A 27,781-nucleotide genomic window follows, 5' to 3' on the forward strand; every position below is an offset into this window, starting at 1 on the left:
CTGTAACCTGACGTTTTTCATCAGCTTGACAATATCAACGTGTTTGTAAACTTCGTACATCTTGCGATTCATGCACCTGCGCCAAACCCTATTTTTTAGTTTGTCGCTGAATATAGATCGCAGGATTTTAGGTACGCGCGATGGCCCCAAGCGCTCGTCGTCCATGCCCGTAGAGCGCCACCGAGAGAATCGGAGTCCTATAGAGTGTTTATAGTGAGTCCAATTCTCTCAGCTTCCCTTCTGAGAGCCGCAAAGGCCTTTTCATCAGCTCAACAATAATCTCAATGTCGTCCGCGAAGCCCATGTGCATGTGAGACTTTGTGTTGATGGTGCCGCTCCTCTGCACACCTGCCCTTCGTATTGCTCCAAAGCTATGTTGAACAGTAAGTTCGAGAGCCCGTTACCATGCTTCAGACCATCCAACGTCACAAACGCGTCCGAAAGTTCGCCCACCGTCCTGACCCATGATGTGAAACCGTCAAGCGTCGCACGTAACAGTTTAACTAGTTTTGTTGGGAAACCATGTTCTAGCATTATTCGCCAAAGCTCGTTACGTTTCACTGTGTCGTACGCCGCCTTAAAGTCTATGAACAGATGATGCGTCTTCAAGTTGGTTTCTCGAAATTTGTTTAGGATCTGTCTCAAAGTGAACATCTGTTTCGTCCCGTTCTAAAACCGCATTGATATTTTCCAACAAAGGCTTCCTGCAACGGTCTCAGTCGCTGGAACAGGATACGGAAGAGAACTTTATAAGCGGAATTGAGGAGGGTTATGCCTCAAAAATTACTACAGTCGAGTCGTGATTCCAGAGATTTCTCGCCTCAGAAAATCACCCGGTGTCGGCTAGGATTGAATCTAGACCAGTTGGGTTGGTTGTGAGTGGATCACGCCACCTCACAACCATCGACACCTATGTCGGCGGTGGGATTCGAACCCAGGCATCGAGCGTAGTTGGCGGAGACGTTACCAACCACGCTAGGCCCCCGCTCTCTATGTCTCTTGTTGTAGATAGGAAATATGAGTCCTTTCAACCAGTTCGTAGATTGTTCCTCAGACCTTACCCTTATGATAATCTGGTGAATAGCTCTACACAGCCGCTGGCTTCCGATTCTAAGTAGTTCGATCGGTAAGCCTTTTTCGCAGTGACTTTGTGGATCTTCAGCTCTTTGGTGGCTCCACAGCTTGTCCGTCTTCCCCAATTTCTATCCTCTTCCTCTCGACGACTCTTCTGCCTTCCTCTCCGTTTCACACCACTTCAAAAAGTTATGCCTATCACTTTTCGCCCTGTTTCGCAGACTGCATCATGGATGTGCTTCCACGCTCGTTCAAGTCCCAACTCCTTCCACTTATAACCTCTTGAAGTCCAGACGTATCTTCCTCGCCGATCTCGATTTAAATACGTTGGACAACCGGGCACGAGTCTTGCCTACCACGAAATAGTGATCCGAGTCGTCGTTTGTCCCTCGAAAGAACCGCTCATCTATGATGTCAGAAAAGAACCGGCCGTCGATCAGCAAGTGGTCGATCTGGAGGCACGCCTCTACATTGGGGTGACTCCAGGTGTGCTTCCGAATGTACAGACGTGCAAAATGGGTACTGCAGATGGCCATTCCCCTGGCCGCGGCAATGTTCACTAACTTCAAGTCGTTGTCGTGGGTGGTAGAGTGAAGGCTTTCCTTACCAACAACGGGACGAAAGAACTCCTCTCGTCCGACTTGGGTGTTCATATCTCCGATGTTGATCTTTATGTCGTGTTGTGGGCACTCTCCTACTCTTCTGTTAATTTTTGTTAGTTAATTTTTGTTTGCCAAATAAATTTGTATTTTTGTTTGACATAGTGTAAGTGTACTAACTCATGAAGCAATTTTAACCAATAATTAGGCTTCGAAAAATTTGCGAAAAAAGATTCGATGTAAACGTTACCTTTGAGGACGTGAGGGGGCACTGTCTAAAATGCAAGCCCTGGGCCCATAAAAGAGACCTTCGGTGTCCACCCCGGAACATCCAGGCCAGGTGTTGGGGCTTAGCACGACGGCGCTAAACCGCTTCGGTAAAAAATAAACCGAGGAATAACCCTAAATCCATATGAATAAATTTGTAACGGAAAGGCCGCACCGATACAAGAGGGCAAAAGTCGCACTTACAACTGAACGAAAAACTCCTCTCCTGCTGCACATCGTTCAACAATCGGCCCCAATTTTCATCGTTTAGCGTTGTATCGATGATGAGTTTATACAGGTATACCTCGATTTCACGCACATTCGCGTTTTTGAAATGTGCGTAAAATCGATTTGTGCATAAAATCGAATCAAAATTTTAGCCCAAAATTAACTTCCCTGATCGAAATTGTGCAAGAAAACATGTAGGGGTCATCCAATTAGTATGTAACGTTCGAAAGGGGGATTGGAAAGCTTGACAACTCATAGAAACAATTTTAAGGGTCCAAAAAAGAGAGTGACATAGGAGCGGGGTCGAAGAAGGTAATTATTTGCGTTACGTGAATGATAGACGTTCTCTAATGTGCCGTGGGAAACTCACCCAGAACATATGCAAAATGCTTGAAAGGAATTACTTAAAACAATTAAATGGGCGTGTGTGTATGTGTGTTCGCGTGTGTGCGTGTGTTAGTGTGTATATGTGCCTATATGTGTGTGGATGTGCGTATATGTGTGTGGATGTGCGTATATGTGTGTGAATGTGTGTATGTATGTGCGTATATGTGTGCGCGTATATTTGTGCGTATATATGTGTGTGTGCGCGTGTGTGTATGTGTGTGTATGTGCGTGTGTGTATGTGTAGTGCGCGTGCGTATGACTCACACATTTATTTTTACCCACATACTAATGCTAAAGGGGCATTGAAAACAGCTCCTCTATCTTGTAACAGTACACGTTTTATATAAAAGTTTTAGTAAATTACTCCAAAAGAGATTGTGTGCGTACGACGTCAAATATTTTACGCGTTAGACACGTATACAACCTTGAAAAAGTTCGCTGTTTCGCAAAAGAGGACTTGTTGTTACTGTCTCCCGGTTTTCGGCAGATTTCCCAGTCTATATGGACGGCCCCTTATTAGTGAACCATGTCTAATATATATAACCCTTCATTACGTACAATTTAATGAAGAAAACATACGCATTTAAAATGTGTCTAAAAAAAGTGTGCGTAAAATCGAGGAAAAATGTGCATAAAATCGAAGTATGTAAAATCGAGGGTCCGTATAATCGAGGGTGTGTATAATCGAGGTATAACTGTAGTATGCATTTCATAAATTTTCATAAAGAGCCAGTAATCTTTCACTAATCGTCTCTTGGTTGTTCCGCTTCGCTAACGGTAAGACGTCGGGTTGCATGAGTCTCCCAACAGTCGGAGCTAATTGGTCTGTTGGTGCGACAAAACCTCATAATTCCTCAATGGTTGTTTCTACAGTGTTCATGTCTTTAGTAATGTTGCTCAGCATAAAAATATCATATGCTATATGCTCATATCATCAATTGACATAAAGTTTTCGAAAACAATAAAATTATAGGATTGACCGTTAACGAGATATAACTATTTTCATTATTCACAAAACCCCATAACTCCTCAAATTCGAGTCATAGAATATTGGTGTCTTCGGCAAATTTGTTCGAATGATTGTGATCTATCTTCATTGTTTGGTCTAGATCAGTTTATACTCATCTAGATCACGTTGTTAAAAAAAACCAACAACTTTTTAAGTTCATGTTAAAGAGGTCTCAAGTGTCACGCGAAGTTGATCAACTGTATACGATTCACCATTTTGCACATCATGTTTTGATCTAAAGGGCTTTTTTATCTAGAAATCTTTTTTTAATGGAATCTAATTTCTATCTTCTTAAATTCAAAGCAAGGCATTATCAGAAAATTTTTTTGGAAGGATTCCTTGTATATTCATGTACAACATGTATTGCTCTAGATTACCTTTTGATCTCGTTCGCTCAATTTTGAAAGTAGAATTCTTTCTGCTACTCAAGTTCAAATCTAAGCGATTTAGTCATATTTATAATGGTTTAAGTCAATTTTTCACAGTTTTTTCACACGCATACACATACACATTCTAAACGTATTAATCATGGTTCATGATATATAACAAAAATGATAGAATTTAAATAGATGACAGAAACGTTTATTCATCGTCTTACAAATCAATTTCAACGTGAAGGAGTTTCACGACAGCTTTGTTTTTGTTTGGCGGCTATTAGTTGAATCGGAATTTGTTCCTAAACTGGACAAAAGGGATCAAATGTAACCAACACACCTTTCAATTGTTCACGAATTTGTGGAAATGTGATGTCGTCATAGAGTGCTGCTGCGAAACGCATGATTTATACGTAAAAACATGCTTATGCTTTATACGTAAAAACATGGCAGCTAAAGTTGGGTTTTTTGAATAGCTGAGACTGAAATCTTTGAATTTAGAAGAATGTAGAGATGGTACTCGCTGGTAAATCACTTTTTCAAGTGTTTAAAATTAGTGAAAAATTGAATTTTTTTATTTTTGTGTGAAACGTTGTGCTCAATCGTGGCATGGTAAGATATACTTATCTATCTAAGTTTTTTTTCCTTAAAAATAAATCATATTGAAGAGATTTCATGCATAATATCATTATTATTCAGCAGAACCTGCATTTTGTAGGGTGGTAAAGATGATCGAAATATTTTTTGTGATTTTATTTAGTTTTAAGCCCCAACTTCTCGTACCTCACGATGTACTAAAAGATGTAAATGTTTTACAATCCATGCTCGATTGTTGGTCTGTTGGCATTCTTGTTTCTGCAAAATATTGATTCCGAATCAAATTCCAGAAAAAAAAATCTTAGGTTTTGTCCAAGCTTTTGTATGGGGCTGTCCCAGTGTGAGTCGGTTGCCGACCATGAGAAGCACCACAAAGAGCTATCTGGGTTGAGTAAGAACTGGGCACTTATAGAAAAGCTCCCCCTTCCCTGTCAGCATACGACAAAGTTCCCACCGGTTCATGGATCTTCTCTATCCCAGTCGATACCACGTGAAAGTAGGGGATATGGGGGATATTTATTACAAAAGTAAACATTAATGGGCAACGTAATCCTAATTCCCTAACAAAAAAAAGAGATATGGGCATATGCTCTAGACCACACTGGGGTCTATTTTATGCCAGTTGGTTAGAAGAGCAGCATCGTTGATGAAAATAGAGAAGAGTAGCGGACCCAGGATGACTCTCCCAGCTGGTCTCGAGGTACGATGCTGGCCTAACAAGCCAGTCGTCATAGGTTTGAGTCTCGGCTCGGGAGAGACTATTAGTGTTAGTAGGATCGTAGCGCTAGCCCCGCAATTGTCCTGACACTTAACAGTTGGCTGCGAAGTCTGTGTATAATAAACAGAAGGTCGAGTTCCGATACGGAATGTAGCACCAAGGCTTTGTTTTGCTTTGCTTTTAGCGGACCCAGGATACTACCTTGAGGAGCTCCTGATATGTTGGAGTTTTGTAGCACGAAGTTTTGTAACACGAGAAAGTTAAAGAAAAGTTGAAGAGATGCATAAATAAAAATCAAATCACCTGTCAAATTTACCAAAGCCTTCATGGTTCTCCTAGATAAACTTTGCGGTCCTTTTACCAGCCGCGGACCCCCAGTGAAGAAATGAAAAAAAAAAAAAAGATTATTTGCAAAAAATAGTTGGTAACAACTTTTTTTGGCGATGTTATGCTTAACTGGAAATGTTTCCATATCTTGTCTACTGTTGTTAGACTCGGAAATGTGTTCCAAGTTATTCGGGCCAGCTTTGAAATCCGTTGTTTATCATTTTCGGATTTTCTGATGGTTCTGTAAGATGCAATTACAAAGATTTTTCTAACACTTTTAACAAGCAGTCTTAAAAAATGCGGTAAGATTTAATGAAAATTTTGATTCGTTTTTCGCATTTCAAATTTGGTTATTTCGGAATTTTTCTTGAATTATCTTTAGCCGTTTTTGGCCCAACTGCGAAATTATCTTCGTTTGCATTTTTCCAGTGATTTTTGATCCATATCAAGTTTTCATGATAATGATTTATTCAAACTTGAATAACAACCTCGGTGATGCAATTGGAAGAATTATTTTAATCCTTTTGTCCTCTCAGGTCTCTTCTTTAATCTTGCAGTGATTTAGGGCTCAACTCTCTAAATCTTGTCGCTTGTGTTTTAGCCTTTACAGCTATTTAGTTCATTTTGAAATCATTTCTCCTTTCATTTTTAAAGATTTTGATTAGAATTGAGAACAATTGCAGATTTTTTTTGTTCAATCAATTCAATAATGGCAGCGTTAAGTTACACCATTTGGGCACCTGCTGGCCTGTTGGTGAACATACTGAATAAAAAATAAAAAAATTAAGTTGTTCTGACTCAGAAAGCGATTGAATTTCGAATGCATACTCTTTAGATGTTTTAAGAAGGATTTTAGTTTTTATATACTGGGGATCAAACTCAGCGAAAAAAGCAACGTTCAGTGAAGTAATTTGAAAATAAAACTAGTCAAAGTTGGAGTTGGTTTTTGATTTCAAAATTGGGTATTTTTTGACTGCTTTTATTTTTTTTTGCCATCCACATCGTCTTGCAGCAATCTTAGGTTCAAATGTAGTAAGAATCTGTCTTTTGGTTTTGCTTTTATCGCATTTCCTAGCAGTTTTTTGCATACTTTAAAATCTTATTTAGCATTTTTAGCTTGCAAAATCTTTAGTCAACTATTTTTTGTGTAATTGGGTATGTTTTTATAGTTGCACAGTCTTAAGAGGCGGTTCACAGCGAAGCAACTGAGAAAAATCAAATTTAGAATCCCTCACATGTAATTTTTGAAAATATATTTAGATTCACGATTTTTGTCACTTACTTAGATTTGTTTTGCTCTTAAAATAGTTTCAGATTTTTCCAGAATTGAAAAAAAGATGTTCGACAAAGTAATTTAAAAACACTATAATTTAGTCACAGTTTTTATCACTCCCGGATCATTTGAAGCCTTAAAGCAATTAAAATCAACTGTGGATGTATTAAAAATTGGAAGAAACTAGAGTTTTGTAATAAATTACTCGATACAAATTTCACCAATATTGAAATAATTCCCAATGCACTGTTTGATGAGCAAAACCAAAAAGCAAGGGATACTTAAACCAGCGTAAAACTTTTCGTGCAATCAGTTCGCTATAAGCCTAGGTCTTTGCTCTCTATCATCGAATCCAATTGGAAACCCCTTCTCTCAAAAATCGCCAAATGTGGACTAACAAAAAAAGGAACGTCTGTTCCCCGAACAAGGATACACCTGGCGATTTGCGGCAAAGACGACGATATGCACATCAGCAGCGCATCTCGGTAGCATCTCAAGCAGTAAATCCCTTCTTCCGATGCGAGCATCTTTAGAGCAAATGCGAAAAACGCACGCTGCACATATGCCGGTGCAAAATGTGTAAAACTCGGGAAAAAAATTAAAAAGAGCAAGAGGACTGCAACCTGATCCTTTCGTCGTTCCGATTCCGGGATCCGGACGGGCACGCGCACGCTCCCTGCACCCATTGCACAGTGGTCCAATAAGGCAAAAAGTGGAACTTAATTCCATAGCGCCTTTCAACTTCATCCTAGCTTAATAGTGTCTCCGGAGCAATTGTTTGTATGAATGACCCGCATAATTGCAAATTGTCAAAAAATATGAAAAAATTACTATACTTAAATTAAAAAAATTAACTTTTTTGTGTTAAGAGATAGAAGAATAGTTTATTCATCAAAGTTGTAGAAAATTCAAAAATGTGAAACTTTGTTGAACAAATGAAAATCCTATCTCTTTTCGGTGCAAAGTTATAAAGTACACTACATGGAACTTATTTAAAAGTTAGTTTTTTGTACTTAACTTTTGTTAGTTGCATTTTACACGAAAGTGTAGTTCGGAGGAATTGTTAGAGCATACAAAACACATATTTTTGCCGAAGACCATATATCTCCAGGACTTTTCCTTACAAAGTTATATCATATTTTAGCTTATTTTTTCGATAACTTCAAGAACGTATAGGTTAAAAAGGGGCAAGTGGAATCATGATGTCAATACTTTTCCTTGAAGTTAAGCTGAAGTACTATAAACTTCTTTAGGTTCCATTTGTCCCAATCCACCCATTTTAGAGTACGGCGAGCATATGTCACTGTAGGGTTTCATATATCAAAAATACTAACTTTTTTGTGCTAAGAGGTAGAGAAATGGTTTATTCGGCAAAGTTTTAGAACGTATAAAAATATGAAACTTTGTTGAACAAACAAAATTTCTGTCTTCATTGGGAACAGAGTTAGAGAGTATTTCATGTAAAAGTTACTTAAAAGTTAGTTTTTTGTATTTAACTTTTGTTAGTTACATTTTACAAGAAAACGTTGTTCCAAAGAAGCATTTGGGCATACAAGACACACGTTTTTGTTGAAGGCCACACATCTCCACGACTTTTCCTTACAAAGTTATAGCGCATTTCAGCATATTTTTTCGATAACTTCAACAACGTATAGAATAAAGATTAGGTGGATTGGAACGGATGGAACTTATAGTAGTTTTGAGCACTTGAGCTAAAATTTGAGAAAAATAATTGACATCATGATTCAACTTGCCCCTTTTTTCTTTATACGTTCTTAAAATTATCGAAAAAATATGCTGAAATGTGCTATATCTTTGTAAGGATAAGTCCTGGAGATGTGTGGCCTTCAACAAAAACGTGTATTTTGTATGCTTAAATGCTTCTTTAGAACAACGTTTTCTTGTAAAATGTAACTAACAAAAGTTAAGTACAAAAAACTAACTTTCAAGTAACTTTTACATGGAATACTCTGTAACTCTGTTCCCAATGAAGATAAAAATTTTGTTTGTTCAACAAAGTTTCATATTTTTGCACGTTCTAAAACATTGCCGAATAAACCATCCCTCTATCTCTTAACACAAAAAAGTTAGTATATTTGATATATGAAAACCTACAGTGACATATGCTAGCCGTACTCAAAAATGGGTGAATTGGGACAAATAGAACCTAAAGAAGTTTATGAACTTCAGCTTAACTTCAAGGAAAAGTATTGACATCATGATTTCACTTGCCCCTTTTTAACCTATACGTTCTTGAAGTTATCGAAAAAATAAGCTAAAATATGATATAACTTTGTAAGGAAAAGTCCTGGAGATATATGGTCTTCGGCAAAAATGTGTGTTTTGTATGCTATAACGATTCCTCCGAACTACACTTTCGTGTAAAATGCAACTAACAAAAGTTAAGTACAAAAAACTAACTTTTAAATAAGTTCCATGTAGTGTACTTTATAACTTTGCACCGAAAAGAGATAGGATTTTCGTTTGTTTAACAAAGTTTCATATTTTTGAATTTTCTACAACTTTGCTGAATAAACTGTTCTTCTATCTCTTAACACAAAAAAGTAATTTTTTTCATTTTAAGTATAGTACACTTTTCATATTTTTTGACAATTTGCAATTATGCGGGTTATTCATACAAACAATTGCTCCGAGGACACTATTAAGCTAGGATGAAGTTGAAAGGCGCTATGGAATTAAGTTCCACTTTTTGCCTTATTGGACCACTGTGCATTGGCAGCATGTGAACATGGTTTTCGGTGTATACGTTTGGTTCTTGGGTTCGCCATAAATTTCGAAGAAAGTTTATGCCTTCTAGAAAATTTAACTCTAGATAGAGCGAACTTCCGGAACAAAAAAAAAAATACACAGAAAAAAATCCATTCAACTTTGCTGTAGAACACCTTTGGAGCTTTGGTTGGTGGCAGAAAGTATAGGAAGGAGAAGTCCAGATACGTTTTTTGTCCTCACCGTATCAGTAAAAGGTTGCACCTTTTCCAACCTGCTGATGCTGGTAGAAATAATAACTTAAAAAGAGTGCCCCAATTTCTGCATTCCGATCTTACCTTGCAATGATTTGTTCTTTTCAACTTTACATTCGTTCCGTATGTCATTTGGGGACTTCCGCCCGCTGCATCATTAACGTCTCAATTTGACAAAAACTTTTCGTAGATAATCACTGCGTCGAAGCAATTTGCGCAGCAAACACACCGGAAAATTGCAACCGCAGGACAATATGACGATCGAGCGAAACGATCGCCCAGTCGCACTGACACGGAACGAAATCGTTCCGGAAGCTCGAATCCTACCGACGACAATTACTTCCTGCCGTCCCGTCCGGCTGAGCCGGTTCCGCCTCGATACCTACCACACGGGCATCGCCCGCAGCGGAGACCTGCACTGACGTTCCGCAGTCGAAACAATACGAAATAAAGAGACCTCTGAGAGCGTGACAATTTTCCATTCGATTCGCGCGCCAAATCTGGAAGGTGTCAAAAAGTTTGATTTTTCTTTTATATTTTTCGCTTCATCACTGTTCGACCGTAGTAGAAGATCCTGGATGGCTCGTCTTAGTCGAATGCTCGAAGCAGGTCCTTGTGAGGCCGATGGGAAAAATGAACCCCGCTGGGTTTGCGAAATCGTAAGCAGGTCCCGATGGTACCTGAGTTTACAAGAGTACGCAATTTCTCAGCTCTGTACCTCTTGTGCTACTTCTTTCATTTGAGCAGTGATGAATAGCTGCACAAAGGTAAGATTCGAATGATGCAACTGAAGACGACGGAGGAAAAAAACATTCTTCTTCCAACCCACCCAAAATTCTTTGATTGTGTTTTGAATTCTTCCATTTCTTTTTTTTTTTGCTCAAAAAAAATCAACAAGATCTTTGGTGACAGCTCGAGAAGATGATTCATGATTGAAGAATAACAAAAGATGCAAAAAATCTAAATCTGCTCTTTGAGGTTAGGATCTTTTGTCGAAATTGCACAAACAGAGTGCAGTGCTCTTAGATTTGTCTCCAGCAGATAAGTAAGCAAGGCGACCTTCTTCCAAGTGAAATCCGATTTGATCATCGGTACTTGGAGTGAATTTTTCCGAAATTCAGTCGTTTGGAGCGATTAACAAATTTCATCTGCTCTGATTTTAACGATCGACGATAAATTAGAAATTTTACTACTCTGTTATGACTTTCGGACTAGCTGCAGACATATTCAAACTAGGACAGCAAACAAACACAATTCCCGGCTGATCAATCCTTTCTCCCCCGGGCTGAACCACCCCCTGCCGGTATCACACCCGAGATGACACCGGCCCTTTGTTCGGCGACTTCGGAGCGAATCATTCGGATTGATCGCCTTTGTGATCCCGGGTTAGGGTCGAACAATAGCCCGACCCGAACGGGGTGAAAATGAAGTTCCTCTAGCTTCATTGTGCTGCGCTGCAGAGGACAAATATTAATCGCATTTCTCCGCATGCTAGAAAGCATAGGGAAAAATAAACGTCCAAGAACAATTTAATTTCTTTCTCGAGCGAATTTGGTTACACGGTCCGGAGAAAAATCGATTCCGGGAATGGTTGTGGCTGATAGGGAACGTTTTGTTTCGGTGGGGAACAATAGACTTTTGCCATTTTTCAAACTCCGTGAGAGCCAGGATGTGGCTGTCTGTGGTTTCATTAGCATACGTTAGGAGAAAAAAGAACTCGAAGATGGATTAATTGGAAGAGGAAATTGCAGGCATTATATTAAATGAATTTAAGCAATTGATTCTATTTTCTGGACATCACTTTGCTTTTCGTATTCGAGGTTTGTGTCTATTTTTTTTAAATCATTATTAGGCTAAAGCTGTGATGGGAGAAAATTAAAGGGTTATTACCTATTTCTTGGAAAATCTTGTGAATTTGTGAGTGAATTTATTTTTTTCAAATCAGGTGCCATCGAACAGGACGGTAAAATAACTATCATCCCATTTAAGCATTTCTATGCAGGTTTCAACGAGCTTGGTAACTCTGTCAATATGGGTTCTGATGTTTCATAATATTAATTTTGTCCTGTATGAACAACTCTCTCTGCAATCAGGTACATTCAATTTTTTGTGATATTGCTCAGGTGGTAATCCGCACTTCTATTATTAGCACTATCTCTGTTATCATTTTCCGTGGTTGTGTGTATCCTTTTTTATCCTTCTGTCTGACGCTCCGAGCCTTGTTGCTTCTGCCAATGCAGAGATTAGAACTAAATTTTCCTCTGGCCTGTTTTGTTGTAAAAAAAAAACTAATTTTTGTCAGTTATCGAAGCTTTTGTAGCGTTCAACGTGAAGAAAGGTTGGGGAACCTGGAAGTAAACCCATGGTTAAGTCAGTTGACATTGGATGGTCTGAATTCTACCAAGCAGGGCCTCCACAAAGTAAGAGAAAAAACTATTCTGTTGCATTCTTCGAAATGGTCTTTATCTGATTATTTTTCTGTTGCGAGTACAATATACTGGTGGAAATTGAATCAACCTATTTTCAGTTGTAAAGAGATGTTTAAAAAATAAAATCACAGGAGGGTTGTGTGCAAAGCCACGACCGCAAGGATGAAGTAGAATACTTTTACAATGAAACCCGGCTGCTTGCGTGTCAGTCATTTTTTAATTTGTTGTTCAATTCAATATCGGATAAGCTACCGATCACATCTTGGCGTTATTACTGACAATGCGAATAAAGTATTCCTTGTGATAAAATAAATAGTGAAAAGCTGATTTAACACTCAAAACTAGACGGCTCATCTGTTGTCAAAATGAGTCAACTTTTCATTGAATGCATTTATTAGTGCCCGCTTTCGCACAGAGACTGCATTTCACTAAAGTGCCTCACTGCATCAGCTACTATCGATGCTGAACCCGCTGCAACTGCTACACTATCCGTAGCCATGCTAATGTTTTGGCCGCTATACGCTGCTATTGGTATCCGCTGTCCCTGCATCAGCTGGCCCAGCTGCTATCGATGCTGAGATCCGCTGCAACTAGTACACTATCCATTGCCATGCCACAGCTGTGGCCGCTTTCCGCCTGGTATCCACCGCACTGCTACTGCTGCTGCTAAGGGAAGACTGCTGTTGTCGCTGTCTAGAACTATTATGAGCGGCTTCGACTGAAACAGGCTCTTACATAGGGATAAAGAACCTATCGATAGCAGTAGGAAATCATCGATAACTATCGATAGTCATTTCAGTTGATATTTCCCATCCTTACTCTTATACAGACAAATAGCATTTTTAAAATGACAAGGTCTATGATTCTGTCGACCGTGCTTGGGAAGCAATCATATAACGACCAATCAGAGGCCGAAGTTTTCGTTTTGACAAGGCTTGACTATTTTCAATAGTACAATAGTTTGAAAAATAAAATTACAATAATCTACATTTAGGAAGAATCTTAGAAGATTTTCCAATCTATTGCTGCAAGAACGAAGGAAATCCATTGAATACTAACCGATTTATTAGCATTTGAAATTGGACATATTTTTCACTTTTTTCGGTATTAGATTTTCATTTCACATCCCTATGTAGCCGAACTTCCTGAGAGAAGTATTCTACTTCAAAAAAGCTTATCTCGAGACCGACGACGACCCCGTCGTTGTTAAACTTGTTCCGAAGGATAGAAATATTAGCACACTAACGTTCGTGTCCTTTAAAATTGGAGTTGATCCATCCCTAAAGGCCAAGGCACTAGATCTGGAAACCTGGCCGGAGGGTACTCTCTTCCGCGAATTCGAGGATTATAGAGCACAAAAATTTCGCGTACCGCTGGAAACCAAAAAATCAACGACACCGCTATTGCTATCCCAGGTTTCGTCTCCAGTAATGCTCATGATCGGTCTGAGCTAAGCCCGGAATACTCCCTCACAACTGCAGACATCAACAGATTCCTCCGAAGGAACCATTGAATCCACCTTTCCAACCCGAAGATGCCACAGGGACTGGTTAATCATCTTCGATGTCCAATTAGCGACTTATTTGGATATACCGGGACGCACGCAACAAGGTTCAATGGAAGTCCCCTCTGACTCTGTCTCGGTTCTACCATCTTCAAGAGTTGATAATCTCTCCGTTCTTCATTAAAGTTCCCGCCAACAAAACCGTTCCGGTACTGAGTTCCGAGAAACAGACGGGAGTTTTCAGCCTGTCATCTCAGGTAAGTATTCGACTCAGGCGTGTTTCGATTGCATTTTAATTTCCGATACTATTTTAAATTTCAGCGTCAATAACGAGCCCTTCAATATTGGATTGTAGCTGCGACTGGGACGCACTATGGAAAGCAATATGGAAACCCCCTCTGACCCAGTCGTGCCTATTGCAGCCAGCGCTCATCATAGTCGTCCCGGTCTTGACGGCAGATGTGGATCGGGGGTCTTCCAACCTGCTACAGCAAGCAAGTATAATTTCGATTCATTCCACTCGATACCTGATACTGCTTCGCATTCCGTCAATGCCGAAGACGCCGCTCAAACTCTCTCTAACGTAGGCTCATATCATCGACCGATTCGCCCTAAAGAAGAGCCAGCATCCTGCGCCCTGACAGCCGTGGCTAACGAGAGAACTTGAGCAGTTGAAAACTGAGATGAGAGGTGCCTTGAAGAAATTCGCTAAGCACCACACAGTGTCCCTAAAACGTCATTATGCGAGAATGAACCACACACACAAAAGTGTTGCAAAACGATGCTTCCTTCGATATTAATCCTCTAGTGCCCAATGCTGCCATTTGGCGGGCTTCAGTCAAACCTCTAAAAAGCTTCAACTAATACTTAAAAAGTGTTTATAATGATTCATAGTGATTTCACCGAAGCCCGTCCAGAAATTAACTTGGGCACTAGAGGGTTAACAAGAGCTACAGAGGAAGCTCAAGTCTCATCCCAAGCAGTTTTGGAGATTCGTCAATCAACGGCGACATGAAGGTGGAATACCCTCTTCGATGACGTTTAACGGCGGAGGCAACCACCCCTGCAAGACATCTGTCAGCTTTTTTCAGAGAAATTCGCCAGTGTGTTCACTGACGAGACACTGAACGATCATCACATTGAACGTGCCGCCAGTAATACTCCATGGTCCAGTCAAACTTCGAACACCATTCATTTAGACGCGACGATGATTTCTAGAGCCTGCTGCAAACTCAAATCATCCTTAAGCCCGGGTCATGACAGAATTCCGTCGAAGTTTCTTAAAACGCAGATTGTTAACCGGGTACCTCCGCTTCTGCATGTTTCCTTGCTATCTGTCACTTTTGGTACTTTCACGTTCGCTAGAAATTAGCGTCCATGTTTCCAGTACACTACAAGGGAAACAAACACGATGTGAGCAATTCTCGTGGAATCACCTCGCTCTGTGCTGTTGTCAAACTGTTCGAGCTTGTCATCAAGGAGCCTTTGCTCGCTCACTGTAAAGCCAATCGCTCCACCGCTACTAATTTGCTTTGTCTTTCTGCCCTATTTCAATGACGTAAAGTTAGTTATTAAAGGACCACGGTAGTCTTACGCCGATGACGCAAACTCTCCAAGTTCACACAATTGAAGACTGTCATTTCCTCCAACGTCAGCTAGATATTTTTGCCGAATGGGGCCATTAGAACCGTATGGACGTTGATCCATCTAAATGCTCGATTATATCATTTTCGAGGAAAAAACAGACCTCAAATTACAAATACGCTTAGCTAGAAACTGAAATCGAGCGCGTAAACCAAGTTAAAGGCTTAGGGGTAGTTTTAGATTCCAAGCTCAATTTCAAGCCTCACATTTCGTTTACCGTCGACAAAGCCTCTAGAGTTTTGGGATTCATCTTCAGGACCACTAAAGAAATCACGGATATTTACTGTCTCAAATCGTAGTATTGCGCATTAGCTCGCTCTATATTGGAGTACTGCTCCGTTGTCTGAACCCCTTATTACAACAATGGCGCGGAAAGAATCCCGATCAGAAGAGCATAACTAATAAATTACAAAAATCTATCAACGCGAGATACAAATAACATATATTGATACAATTTTGTATTTTTCCATACAATTGTGATGACAAAATTGAATCTGAATTATTTATAATAGCAAAACCTGAAATGAAGTAGTTCTGAAACAAGTCTAACCAATTTTTCGTTTTTATCAAAACCTGTTGTTTCTAACAATGTTTGTTAATATGCTAGTAGAATCATTTCTGTTATAATTTCTGTTATTTTAACACCTTACTTTACTTTTACTTTGTTGGCTAACGGACCGTTAACCGGTCTAGGGCCGAACGAATTAGAGATGTCCAGCTTCTTATGTCTTGGGCAGCCGCTCTCCAGTCTCCTCGTACACCAGCAGATCGTGCATCATCTTCAATCGCACACATCCACCGCGTGCGAGGCCTACCACGGAGTCGACGGCCTCTTCCTGGTTCTCTACTAAAGATAGTTTTGGCGGCTCTCTCGTCAGGGATCCTGGCTACACGTCCAGCCCACTGAAGCCTGCCTCGCTGTATTACCTTCACTATATCAGCATGTTTGTAAACCTGGTACAACTCGTGGTTCATGCGTCTACGCCACACTCCATCTTCTAGTTTACCGCCAAGTATCGATCGTAGAACTTTACGTTCAAAAACTCCGATCACTCATCGATCAGCTTCCTTCAGCGTCCATGCTTCATGTCCGTGAAGGGCCACCGGGAGTATCAGCGTCCTATACAGCGCTAGTTTTGTGCGAGTTTGCAAACTACGGGACCTTAGCTGGTTACGCAGTCCGTAGAAAGCCCTGTTCGCAGCTGCAACTCGTCGTTTCACTTCATGGCTCATATCGTTGTCACATGTCATAAGCGTACCAAGATAAACGAATTCGTCAACCACTTCAAATCGTTCCCCATCTATCTCCACCTCAGCACCAACACCACGGGAACTCCCACGCTCCCTGCCAGCTACCATGTACTTCGTTTTGGCAGAGTTCCCAATCCCAATCTCGCTGCTTCTCTCTTAAAAGGTACGAAGGCCTCCTCCGCGGCCTTACGGTTAATACCGATGATATCAATGTCGTCCGCAAAACCAAGAAGCATGTGAGATTTCGTGATGATCGTACCGTTTCTTTCCACATTTGCTCTTCGTACTGCACCCTCAAGAGCGATGTGAAACAGTAAGTTGGAGAGCGCATCCCACGCTTCAGTCCATCCAACGTTACGAACGCGGCTGATGCCTCGCCAGCTATCCGCACGCACGATTTTGATCCCTCCAGTGTCATACGACTCAGCCTAATTAGTTTCGTAGGGAAGCCGTGTTCCAGCATGATCTGCTAAAGCTCGTTTCTTTTCACTGAGTCATATGCCGCACTGAAGTCCACAAACAGATGGTGAGTCGGTAAGTTGTACTCCCGGAACTTATCGAGGATCTGTCGCAGGGTGAAAATTTGATCCGTCGTGGAACACCCCTGTCGGAAACCAGCCTGGTATTCGCCAACAAAGGATTCCGTAAACGGTCTCAATCTGAAGAACAGGATACGGGAGAGTACTTTATATGCGGAGTTGAGCAACGTTATAGATAGGGCATATGATGCCTTCCAACCAGTCGTTCGACACTTGTTCGTCCGCCCAGAACCTTAGTATTTCCTGGTGGATCGCATAGTACAGCCGCTTGCTTCCCGCTTTTAGAAGTTCGGCCGGGATACCGTCCTTCCCAGCGGCCTTGCCGTTTTTCAGCTCACTAATCGCCTTCTTCACCTCCTCCTGTGTTGGTGGCTCCACAGCTTGTTCGTCACTCATAATCGTCATCCTGTTCCTGCTCTGTTCATCCAGCTCCTCACCATTCAATAGCGCCTGAAAATGCTCCTTCCACCTGGCTGCAACCGTCGGTTTATCAGTGAGCAGGTTGCCGTCCTTGTCATTACACATGACCGGCACAGGGAAATTCCTGCTTCTGACTCTGTTGATAGTTCTAAAGAATCTCCGCACGTCGTTTCGAGCATAGCTGTCCTCTGCGCTGGCGAGCACCTGCTCCTCGTACTCGCGCTTCTTCCGATGGTGGGTTCTATTTTCGGCAGTTCTTGCCACCCTGTACCTCTCTCTGTTCTGACGCTTAGCCGTAGTGAGCATGCGGCTCCTGGCACGGTTCTTCTCATCTGTCGCTCTCTGGCACTCGGCATCGAACCAGCCATTAGGCTGTCTCCCACGCGTCGTACCTACCACCTCTCTCGCAGTCGTTTCGATGGCGCCGTGGATATTGCTCCACAGCCCATTTATGTCTTCCACTCCTTCCTCCTGCTGTTCTGCGATCCGTTGATCCAGCTCTCTGACGTATTCTGCTGCCACGCCATCAGCTTTCAACCGCTGAATGTTGAAACGCGTCGTCCTCTCTGTGCGAGATTTCAGCACGCTTGACAACCGTGCGCGGATCTTACAAACGACAAGATAATGGTCAGAGTCAATGTTTGGTCCCCGAGAAGACCTAACATCATTAACATCCGAAAAGTGCCGACCGTCAATCAGTACGTGATTGATCTGGGAGCAGGCTTCTCCATTTGGATGCCTCCAGGTGTGTTTCCGAATATTCAAACGTGGAAAATAGGAGCTACATATGGCCATTCCTCTGGCCGCGGCAAAGTTTATCAGCCTCAGGCCGTTTTCATTGGTCGACGAGTGGAGGCTATGCCTTCCAATGACCGAACGGAAGAATTCCTCCCTCCCAACCTGTGCGTTTGCGTCTCCGATGACGACTTTTACGTCGTGTTTTGGGCACTCGTCATAGATTCGGTCAAGCTTGTCATAGAACTCATCTTTGACTTCATCGGATTTGTCGTTTGTCGGTGCGTAGGTGTTAATTAAACTGTAGTTGAAGAATTTGCCCTTAATCCTCAACACGCATATACGGTCATTTTCTGATTGCCCAGCACTACGAAACCGACGTCCCGTTCCGCTGCTTTGCCGCCACTGTTGTAGATGTGGTACTTGAAAGAAGTGCGTGGAATAGGGTCTACTGCACGGAATTCCTTTTCTCCGGAATTTGGCCACCGAACCTCCTGAATCGCTGCGATTTTGACTCCTTGCCGCTGTAGTTCTCGAGCAAGTAAGCCAGCCCGCGCCGGTTCATTGAGAGATCGGACGTTCCAGGTACCCAATTTCCAATCGTTTACCCTAATCTTTTTCCGTGTTCGTAGCCTAGGTCTTTGCCGATTGATCCGTTCCGTATTCCTAAATTCGTTGTTCGTGGTTGATGAAAGGTTTTGGTATGCTACCTTACCAGGGTCGCGATACCTACATCCTGCTGATGGGGCTGCCATCTTAGGTGTAGCTGACGAGATACAGCATTCCATAATTCAGCCGCCCGCTTCGGGTCAGACGCTGTGGTACGCCGCCGCCCCCGCGTACGACCCCCTTCCCAGCGAGCATACGATCATAGTTTCCACCAGGGGTTGGTTACCCGATCTCCGCTAAGGTTACTCGTTTTCCGGCTGGCACCAGCTGTGTAACTAACTATCGCGAAATTTCCATTCTTAGCTGTCTGAGCAAAGTTTTTGAATAATTGGTTCACAACGTGCTATACAGTGTTGTGTCACCATTCTTATCTGAGTTCCAGCGTGGTTTCATGAAACACCGATCAACGACGACGAATCTGATGTGCTACGTAACCACCCTATCCAGAGAAGTTGAAGCAAAACGCCAAGTTGACTCTGTGTACATAGATTTTGCAAAGGCCTTCGACACTGTGCCGCATGTTTTAATCGTTGCTAAGATAAGGCGGATGGGTTTCCCAGAATGGATCATCGAGTGGTTATTCTCATACCTAACAAATCGTTCTGTGTACGTATTGGATTAGCTCCGCCCACTCTTACATTTTCCACATTGCATCCGGTGTATCTCAAGGCAGCGTGCTTGGGCCCCTATTATTCAACATATTCGTTAATGATCTGTATGCACTGATCTCGTCAAGAAAACTATCATGCATGTTAATTGCAAAAAATGCAAAACTATATCCTTCGCTCGCTGCAACGATCCAGTTGAAAATCGATATTTTCTGGGTTCTGAGTGTCTCGATCGAGTACAATCCATCTGTGACCTGGGAGTCACAACTGATTCAAAACTTAAATTTAACGAACACATTGGAATCATCACCGCAAAAGCATTTTCTGTGTTGGGATTTATTCCCCGCCATACCTCCAATTTTACTGATATTTATGCTCTCAAAATTCTATATTGCTCGTTAGTGCGCAGTATTCTGGAGTACGCCTCTCCTGTTTGGTGCCCGTTCCAAATGACACTGATTTTTGAAACAGAGCGGATACAAAAAAAGTTCTTACGATTTGCTTTACGCGGTCTCCCGTGGAACGATCCAAATAATCTCCCGCCCTACACCGATCGATGCCAACTTATTAAATTAGAGCCCTTGTCCAATAGGCGCCTTAATCAGCAGAGAATGTTCATCTTCGACCTAATCAACGGAACCATCGACTGTCCTGACCTACTTGAACAAGCTCTTTTCATTTTTTTCCCGACGACTCCGTAGCACATCATTGCTAGTTATTCCTCACCACCGGACCTGCTATGGTTATCATAACTCACTAGACGCGTGCCTCCGTGCATTTAACGACATTGGTGATAATATCAACATCATATTATGTTCATATCATATTATGTTGTTATTATATCATAACATATTATGTTCGATTTTATGTTGTCAAGAACCGTTTTTTCAAATAGAATTATAAATAGTTAAAATTTATGTATAGGTTATTCAGTCTGTACGACTTGTTCAAAGACGGTGTAGAATAAAATAAAATAAAAATAAAAATCTTTTAATCAACCCAAATTATCTTTGCAAAATAAATGTAAACTGCTCATAATTTTCAATTTCAGCCCGAAGAGCGCCGTGGTGATTTTACGAAACTTTCGTAGTCTGCCAACTCAAGCTCGGACATTTTTCTTCCCTTTGGAGCCCTTAATTTTAGTCTTAAAATTCTATTAGCGCTCATATTTTCGTTCGGATTAAGATTATACTTTGATCATCGAATAATCGTAGTAAATAAATCAAATAAATCAACAATGATGTTTCAAAATGTACCATGAAGAATTTCCAATCCTGACGTGGAGCAAAACTTTTTGTGTGGAAAAATGTTCCCAAAATGATTTTCAGTTAGAAAAATGTTTTGCATTTATTTATTTATAACTCAGTAATGCGATCAACTTGAACGTTTTTTAATATTTCTGGAAGATTGTTCAACACCCTAATTATTGCAATGTTTAAACTTTTTAATAACGATAATATTTTAATTTCAAATTATAACTTATGGGCTTCGTAATTTACTTTAGAACTTCCAATTAGAAGCCTTTGATACCGTTAACTGTTACTCAAGCAACTTAATTCATTCTCGATTTCAGAGTAAAACCGAAATTTTGGCTGCTTTTTTCTAAGATAAGTCTAAATTTTGTTCTCGATCATATTAGATTAAACACATACAAAAAGCTGCAATCAGTTAGAGCTAAAACTCCGCGGCTCAGCATCTTACAGCATCGACATATCGAAGAACCCTCTGCTCAACCTGCCATTCATCGCACCTGAGGTCCTGACCTGATGCACCCTCGGCTGTGGTGCGTCTGCAACTGGCTGCACATGAGATCCTGACCTATTCTCTCGAGCACCCACTGCAGCAGCAGTATCAATTCGAGATCTCTCTCTCTCTTTCTCAGCGCTCCGATCATCGTCACCATCATCAGCGCAGCATCATCGAAACGTCCCATGCTTATGCACTATCAAATTTCTTCTGCCCAAGCTGATCCTGAGCCCGAATGGCAGTGGCAGTCAACGAAGACACAAAAAAAAACGCAGCTTTTGCGTCGCACGACTCAGGGCGCGCGCGCCCGGCTTAGTCTCCAATACAGAGGCAGATCACATCTGCGCCCCATACGCAATGTGAACGGTGTGGGGGCACAAGCAGGACGGAACATTTATGTCGGGTGCGCTCTTCTAGCTGTGTGCAAGAGAAGTGAGACAGCCAAAGGCGCAAGATCGGCTCCGGGATTGGGGCAGAGCAGGTGAGTGCAACGAGTGCGACTGCGAGGGCAGCTGAGCCATGCGCATCTTGGCCAGGGCGAGTGGCACGCGTGCCGCCAGCTTCGGGTCCTACTCGGCTTCGGTTCGGCCCGCTTAAGTCACCTATCCGAGAGAGAGAGAGAGTGAGATTTATGCTTTTCGGTTCGCTCTCTGCTGCTCTGTTGTTTATGTTGTGGGAGGTTGGTATAATATGCTGCACATGTGTTTTTTCGTTCGATGCAAAGGACCTCGGGATCAACGGAGGACCTGTGCGTAAGTAAGTGAGTGAGTGAATGGTGGTGGTGTTGGTGGCGGTCTCCGTCCGAACTCGAAGCAGGTAGCTGAGCGAGAAGTGTACAAAATGCTAGGGCTTAGGACGAAAAGGTATCATTTCGGGAATAGCTTCCGCCGTTCAAACATCGAGATCAGTATTTTTGAGACAAGTTGAGCAAGTGTGGTGAACACAGCAAAACAGAGCAGGAAAAGGACTTTGTGGTGAATAGTTTTGCGTTCGTTTGATCAGTTTGAAGCGAGAAGTGCGCAGAGAAGGTGCGTTTAAAAGTACAGAGAAGTGCAATCAGGAACTTTAATCGTGATAACAGTGGTCTTTAGTGGTCGATGGCAACAGCAGTGAGAAGCATGGCGCTTGGACAAAATATTCACAACATTTTACCGAACAATTGTATTCTGGTGCAGCAGAAGCAGATTAATCATCACGGAAAGCGACCGATCGCGCCGGCTCCGATGATGGTGACCAACTTGGCGCAGGGTGTCGGTCTTAAGAACAAGATCAGTGCTTCGAAAAAGTTCGCTTACTGTGGACTTCCGTACGCACCGACACCCCAACAAACGGCGTCCGTCCAACGGCGGAACGCTAGGGAGCGTAATCGAGTCAAGCAGGTCAATAACGGCTTCGCCAACCTTCGGCAGCACATTCCGAGCACGGTGGTGACCGCTTTGACCAACGGTGGACGAGGTGCCAGCAAGAAGTTGAGCAAAGTAGACACCCTTCGCATCGCAGTGGAATACATTCGTAACCTCCAGCGGATGCTGGAGGAGAATAGTGAAAATACTAGCCAGAAGAGTTTATGCCAAGTTTCTTCATCGAGTTCTTTCTACGGTACAATGTCCGAGCCGTCGACAGCCTCCTCGCCAGCACCGTCTCATCTTTCGGAAACTTCCTCCACAACCGGAACCATTGTCTACAGCCAGATGGGAGGAACCACCTTCAAGCATGAACCCTACGATATTTACGTTGATCCTTCGACTTCACCGACTCCTTCGTACACATCGGAGACTCCAATTCAGCACCAGCAGCTTCAGCAACCCTTCCATGGGCAGCACACTCAAATCGTTATCCCGGGCATGACCAGTTTAAGTCCCAGTGGCAACAACAATTACCTGCACGCTGCCACCGGTCAACCGATCTACAAGACCGAACTGTACGTGAATGCGTACGACGAGCAGATGAGCCCCCAAAATCCGGACGACGAGGAACTGCTCGACGCAATCTCCTGGTGGCAGCAGCAGTAATCACTCATGATTGCTATGCGACGATCGCACTGAGGTTAGTATCCGTTTTTTGTACCTGATTTTCTTTTTTCAACCTAACGGCTAAACAAACACAAAATCGTAAATCTCCTACCGACAAAAGAATCGCAAAAAGGTCAATGAAAAGCTTCTAACGTTTTTTTTCATTTTTTCTCCTCCTTACAGAAATGCCAAAAAACCTGAAAAAATCGGAGGCCCCTATTTCGATTGAAAGCTCGGATTGAGCGATGGCCAGGGTTTCAAGCGTGAAAAGCTGATCATTCTTGCGCTTACGGAGGACATCGCTTCCAGCTTCAGGGCAGTGGAACCTGCCCCGACTGTACTACTTCCTGCTTACTAACCTATTACTAACCACGTAATTCGTAGGAGAAACAAACTGCCAGTTTTGTTCTAGCTCATAGCCACTAACAACACAACGTGAAATCTAGTCAAAATCCCAGCGGTATTAGGATAGCGATAGTTTGTAAGCCTGTCAGAGCAAAGATGTGCCTTAGAAATGGTTTCGTTTCCGAAGCTACGAGTATAGAGTAAGAGTATTTTCGTTAGGCGACAACGCAGACCAGTGACTTTATTATGTACGTTAAGTTTTCCCACTAGTTTAGGACAAGTTCTGTTTGGTAAGAGAAACTATTCAAGCTGTACAAAGAATGTAAACGAAAAAGACTTAGCCGGGGCACCGCCGCCGGCCATGGTACTATCAATAAACGAGAAAAACTATTAAAATGAAAGTTAACCTTGACTTTTTGCCTCCCTGGTGGGAACCTTCCGTGAAATATGCCTAGTTTTGAGTCCATAAAGTTAATTACTTCACACCTTTTTACTATGCTATCAACATCGAATTTGCATTTGTGGTACGTCAAGTTGCCAGGTATCCAGGTAACCGAACCTGCCTGCAGGTCGCACTCACAAGGGAAGTAAGTCTCAAGTGGTTCTTACCGGCAGGCGAAATTTTACGTTCATGTGATCCAGTTACAATAATGCTGTTGTCTGCAAAAATTCTCTTTCACATTCCCGGAGGGAGGAGATGCAAACCAACAAAACCCAAAAACCAGAGGAAAAAGGAGGAAACCAACGAGCGTTTCGTGTTCTTCTTAGACTTTGGAGGAGGTTTTCGAAAAAAAAATCAAGAACAAGAAGCGGGAATTGAAGATGATTGATTTTTTTTTCGAAAAAATAAGGTTTCGTTTTTCAAAGAGGAAATGTGAATGAGGATGAGAATGGCAGCAATGCTTAGCAGTGTCGTTTGCTTCATTGATTGGAAAAAAAATTGCATGAAGAACGAATAGAATAAAAAATCAGAGAGAAGGAAATTGGAAAGTTTTTGCGTACATTTTCGAATTCTAATCTCTCCGATTTGATTTAGTGTTTTTTTTTTTTGGAAAATTTTATGTTATTGATATCATACGCTATTTTAGTACTAATTTTGAAATTTAAATTTCAGGACGTACGGTAAACATTAGTTGAAATTATCAGGAATAAAAGATAGCAAATTTCAAATAAATTTTGAATGAATAAAAGTCCTGTAAAGCTAAAATTCGCCAACTCGTCAAACATCTAAACATAAGATTTAACCGAACCGTTTCGTATTCAAGTGAAAAAAATTAAGGGAGATCAACAACATACTTTTCCAATTTAATGAAAAAATCGTTAACTGTATTGTTTAACCGAAATTTAAACTCATTTGAACTCATTTGATTTTGGTTTTAACATCTTGATCGTTTTAAAATAAAGCGTCTTTGTAGAATGGAAATAAGTACTGAGAATAGGCAATGATTTCATTTCATTCTACTACAAAAAATCGATAACAGCTTAAGGCTTAGCTTTCTTTTTTAAAATAATTTACCTGGTTAAAATTGTCGTTTCGTCTAATTTCAATATTTCGAAATTTATGATGTTTTTCAACTCTCTTCACATTTTCATCTTTTTGAAATTGATGGCGTATAGAGAGATACTAACGTTGTTAAGTTTTTAAAATTATTATCCATTTTTCCTACTCTCTTATCATTTTTTCTCTTCCTATCCTTTTTGATATGACAAACTGTATTGCTGTTGCTGGAGAACCACAGATGAGTTACAAAAGAGTGTATTTTTATAGAAAAATGTAATTTTGCAAACTTAATACCTATTCAAATATCTTAAAGACGGATGCATGTAAAAAGTAAGTCAAAAGACATCAATGAAATTTGATTATTCTCAATAATGTTGGATTGAGAAAAATCTTTTAAACTTAATTTTTAAGTACAAAACTGTGTTACATTTCACTACCCAGGACTTTTTAGCAAAAATATAATGTCAAATTTCAACAAAAAAAAAAAAACAATTTGAGGGAAAATTTTTTTTTTTTTATTTTATGAATGATTTATGGTTTAATTTTTCAATTTTTCAACTTTCATTCAAAATAACTTGAAAACGGATGCCTTCACGAATTTAATTATTGTAAGCTTTGCAATTTGAAATGATTATTTCGATTGTTTATAATACAGTCCTACCTCGATATAAGGCAACCTTATTTTTATTTTCGTTACGTTATATCGAAGCACGGAAAAAATATTTTTTTATTGATGCAAAACTCTTTATGGTTACTCAAAAATGCGCAAAAACTTATTTCCCTTCAACTAAAAGTATATATAAACCCTTCTTATGTCCCTTTAAGACAATTTTCGTAGACCAATATAACCAGTCACAAAACATTGAAAAAATTAATATCAATTTTACCTCAATTAACGGTACTTATTGGTTTCAAAACTTACTTAAAATATTTATTCGGAACATTATATGTACACCTGAAAAATAATTTTTGTATTTCAATTTTATCGAGGTTGCCTTATATCGAGGTATGACTGTAATTGTAAAATAAATGTTTGTAAAAATGTTGAAATTGAAAATTTAAAATTTTTTTTTCATTTGTCCATCCTGGACTTTTAATTTAACTTTAGACAGCAAATTAAACTGGAGTTTACATATGGAAAAAATAATAAATAAGGCTACAAGTGCCTTATGGATCAGTAAAAAAACCTTTGGTAACAAATGGGGATTGAAGCCAAAGATGATCTATTGGATCTATACAGCTATCGTTAGACCCAGAATAATATATGCGTCCTTAGTATGGTGGCCAAAAACAAATGTCAGGTATGCTCAAAAGAAGCTGGAAAAGTTGCAAAGACTTGCCACAATTTCCATCACGGGAGCAATTCGAAGTACTCCTTCAAAGGCACTAGATGCTATGTTAAGCTTACTTCTATTGCATCTATTTGTACAATTAGAAGCAGAAAAAAGCGCACTAAGGCTACAAAGAACAAAAAAGTTCCTTGAAGGAGACCTTAGGGGACACCTCAGTATACTTGAAAATTTCAAAATCAGTGCAATGTTATCTCAGGAAGACTGGATGAACAGGCAGTACAACTTTGAACGACTATTCCAAGTGACTGAGCCAAGTCGCACTGAATGGGAATCAGGTGGGCCTAGCATTCAACCAGGCTCAATAGTGTTCTACACGGATGGCTCCAGGTTAAACAATAGGGTTGGCGCTGGGGTGGCAGGCCCTGGAGTCAATCTATCAATACCTATGGGAGAGTGGCCAGCAGTATTTCAAGCAGAAATACAGGCAATAATTGAATGCGCTACAATTTGCTTACGACGTAACTATAGACATACAAATATATGCCATTTTTCGGATAGTCAAGCTGCACTAAAAGCACTGAAATCCGTTTCCTGTTCTTCAAAATTAGTATGGTATTGTATTCAATTGCTACAGCAGGTGGCTAGAAATAGTATAGTAAAGGCATTGCGGCATTGAAGGGAATGAAAAAGCTGATCTGTTGGCGAGAAATGAATCAATGCAGTTGTTCATAGGGCCAGAACCGTTTTGTGGGATCTCAGAATGTGCCCTCAAAATGAAACTTAAGAAACGGGAACAATCAATGATAGAAAACATTTGGAAAAATAATAGTTCAGCTCGACAATCGAAAAAATTTATTGCACCCCAAAAAACAGTAACCCAGCGATTGCTCAGTATCTCAAAAAAAGACTTATGTACCTTCAGTGGCCTTGTAACGGGACACTGCCCAAGTAAATATTACTTTAAACAGATAGGTAAATTGCAAAATGATGCCTGTCGCTCTTGTAACCTAGATAAAGAAACCTCGGAACATTTATTATGTGACTGTGAAGCACTCTCTCAAAAGAGGAAGCAATTCTTTGATAAACACTTAATACAACCATTAGATATCTGGGTTACTTCTCCCAATTGGGACGATGCCTATATTCAGCAAGTGGAAACCATTCAACCTAATAGTGGTACGACACCCTGATAAGGCTTACATCAAATAGGGGCCCGCCCATAGGCGTAGCCAGAAGGGGGCAGGGGGGGGGC

The 27,781-nt window shown here is 41.0% G+C and overlaps 1 protein-coding gene across 1 annotated transcript; it reads left to right on the top strand.

Annotated features, from left to right (window-relative positions):
* The first annotated feature begins 22,260 nt into the window (after window positions 1-22,260).
* Window positions 22,261-24,113, top strand: LOC129732251 (achaete-scute complex protein T3-like). The gene is made up of 2 exons (XM_055692950.1): window positions 22,261-23,425; window positions 23,575-24,113. The coding sequence occupies exon 1, from the start codon at window positions 22,477-22,479 to the stop codon at window positions 23,389-23,391; it is 915 nt and encodes a 304-aa protein (XP_055548925.1). The 5' UTR covers window positions 22,261-22,476; the 3' UTR covers window positions 23,392-23,425; window positions 23,575-24,113.
* The last annotated feature ends 3,668 nt before the right edge of the window (window positions 24,114-27,781 follow it).

The sequence above is a fragment of the Wyeomyia smithii genome, chromosome 1 (genome assembly GCF_029784165.1).
Source record: "Wyeomyia smithii strain HCP4-BCI-WySm-NY-G18 chromosome 1, ASM2978416v1, whole genome shotgun sequence".
NCBI classification, from domain to species: Eukaryota; Metazoa; Arthropoda; class Insecta; order Diptera; family Culicidae; genus Wyeomyia; species Wyeomyia smithii.

Bases quoted from the DNA above. Each gene is read 5' to 3' on its own strand.
- LOC129732251 (XM_055692950.1), top strand. From the start codon at position 22,477: ATGGCAACAGCAGTGAGAAGCATGGCGCTTGGACAAAATATTCACAAC.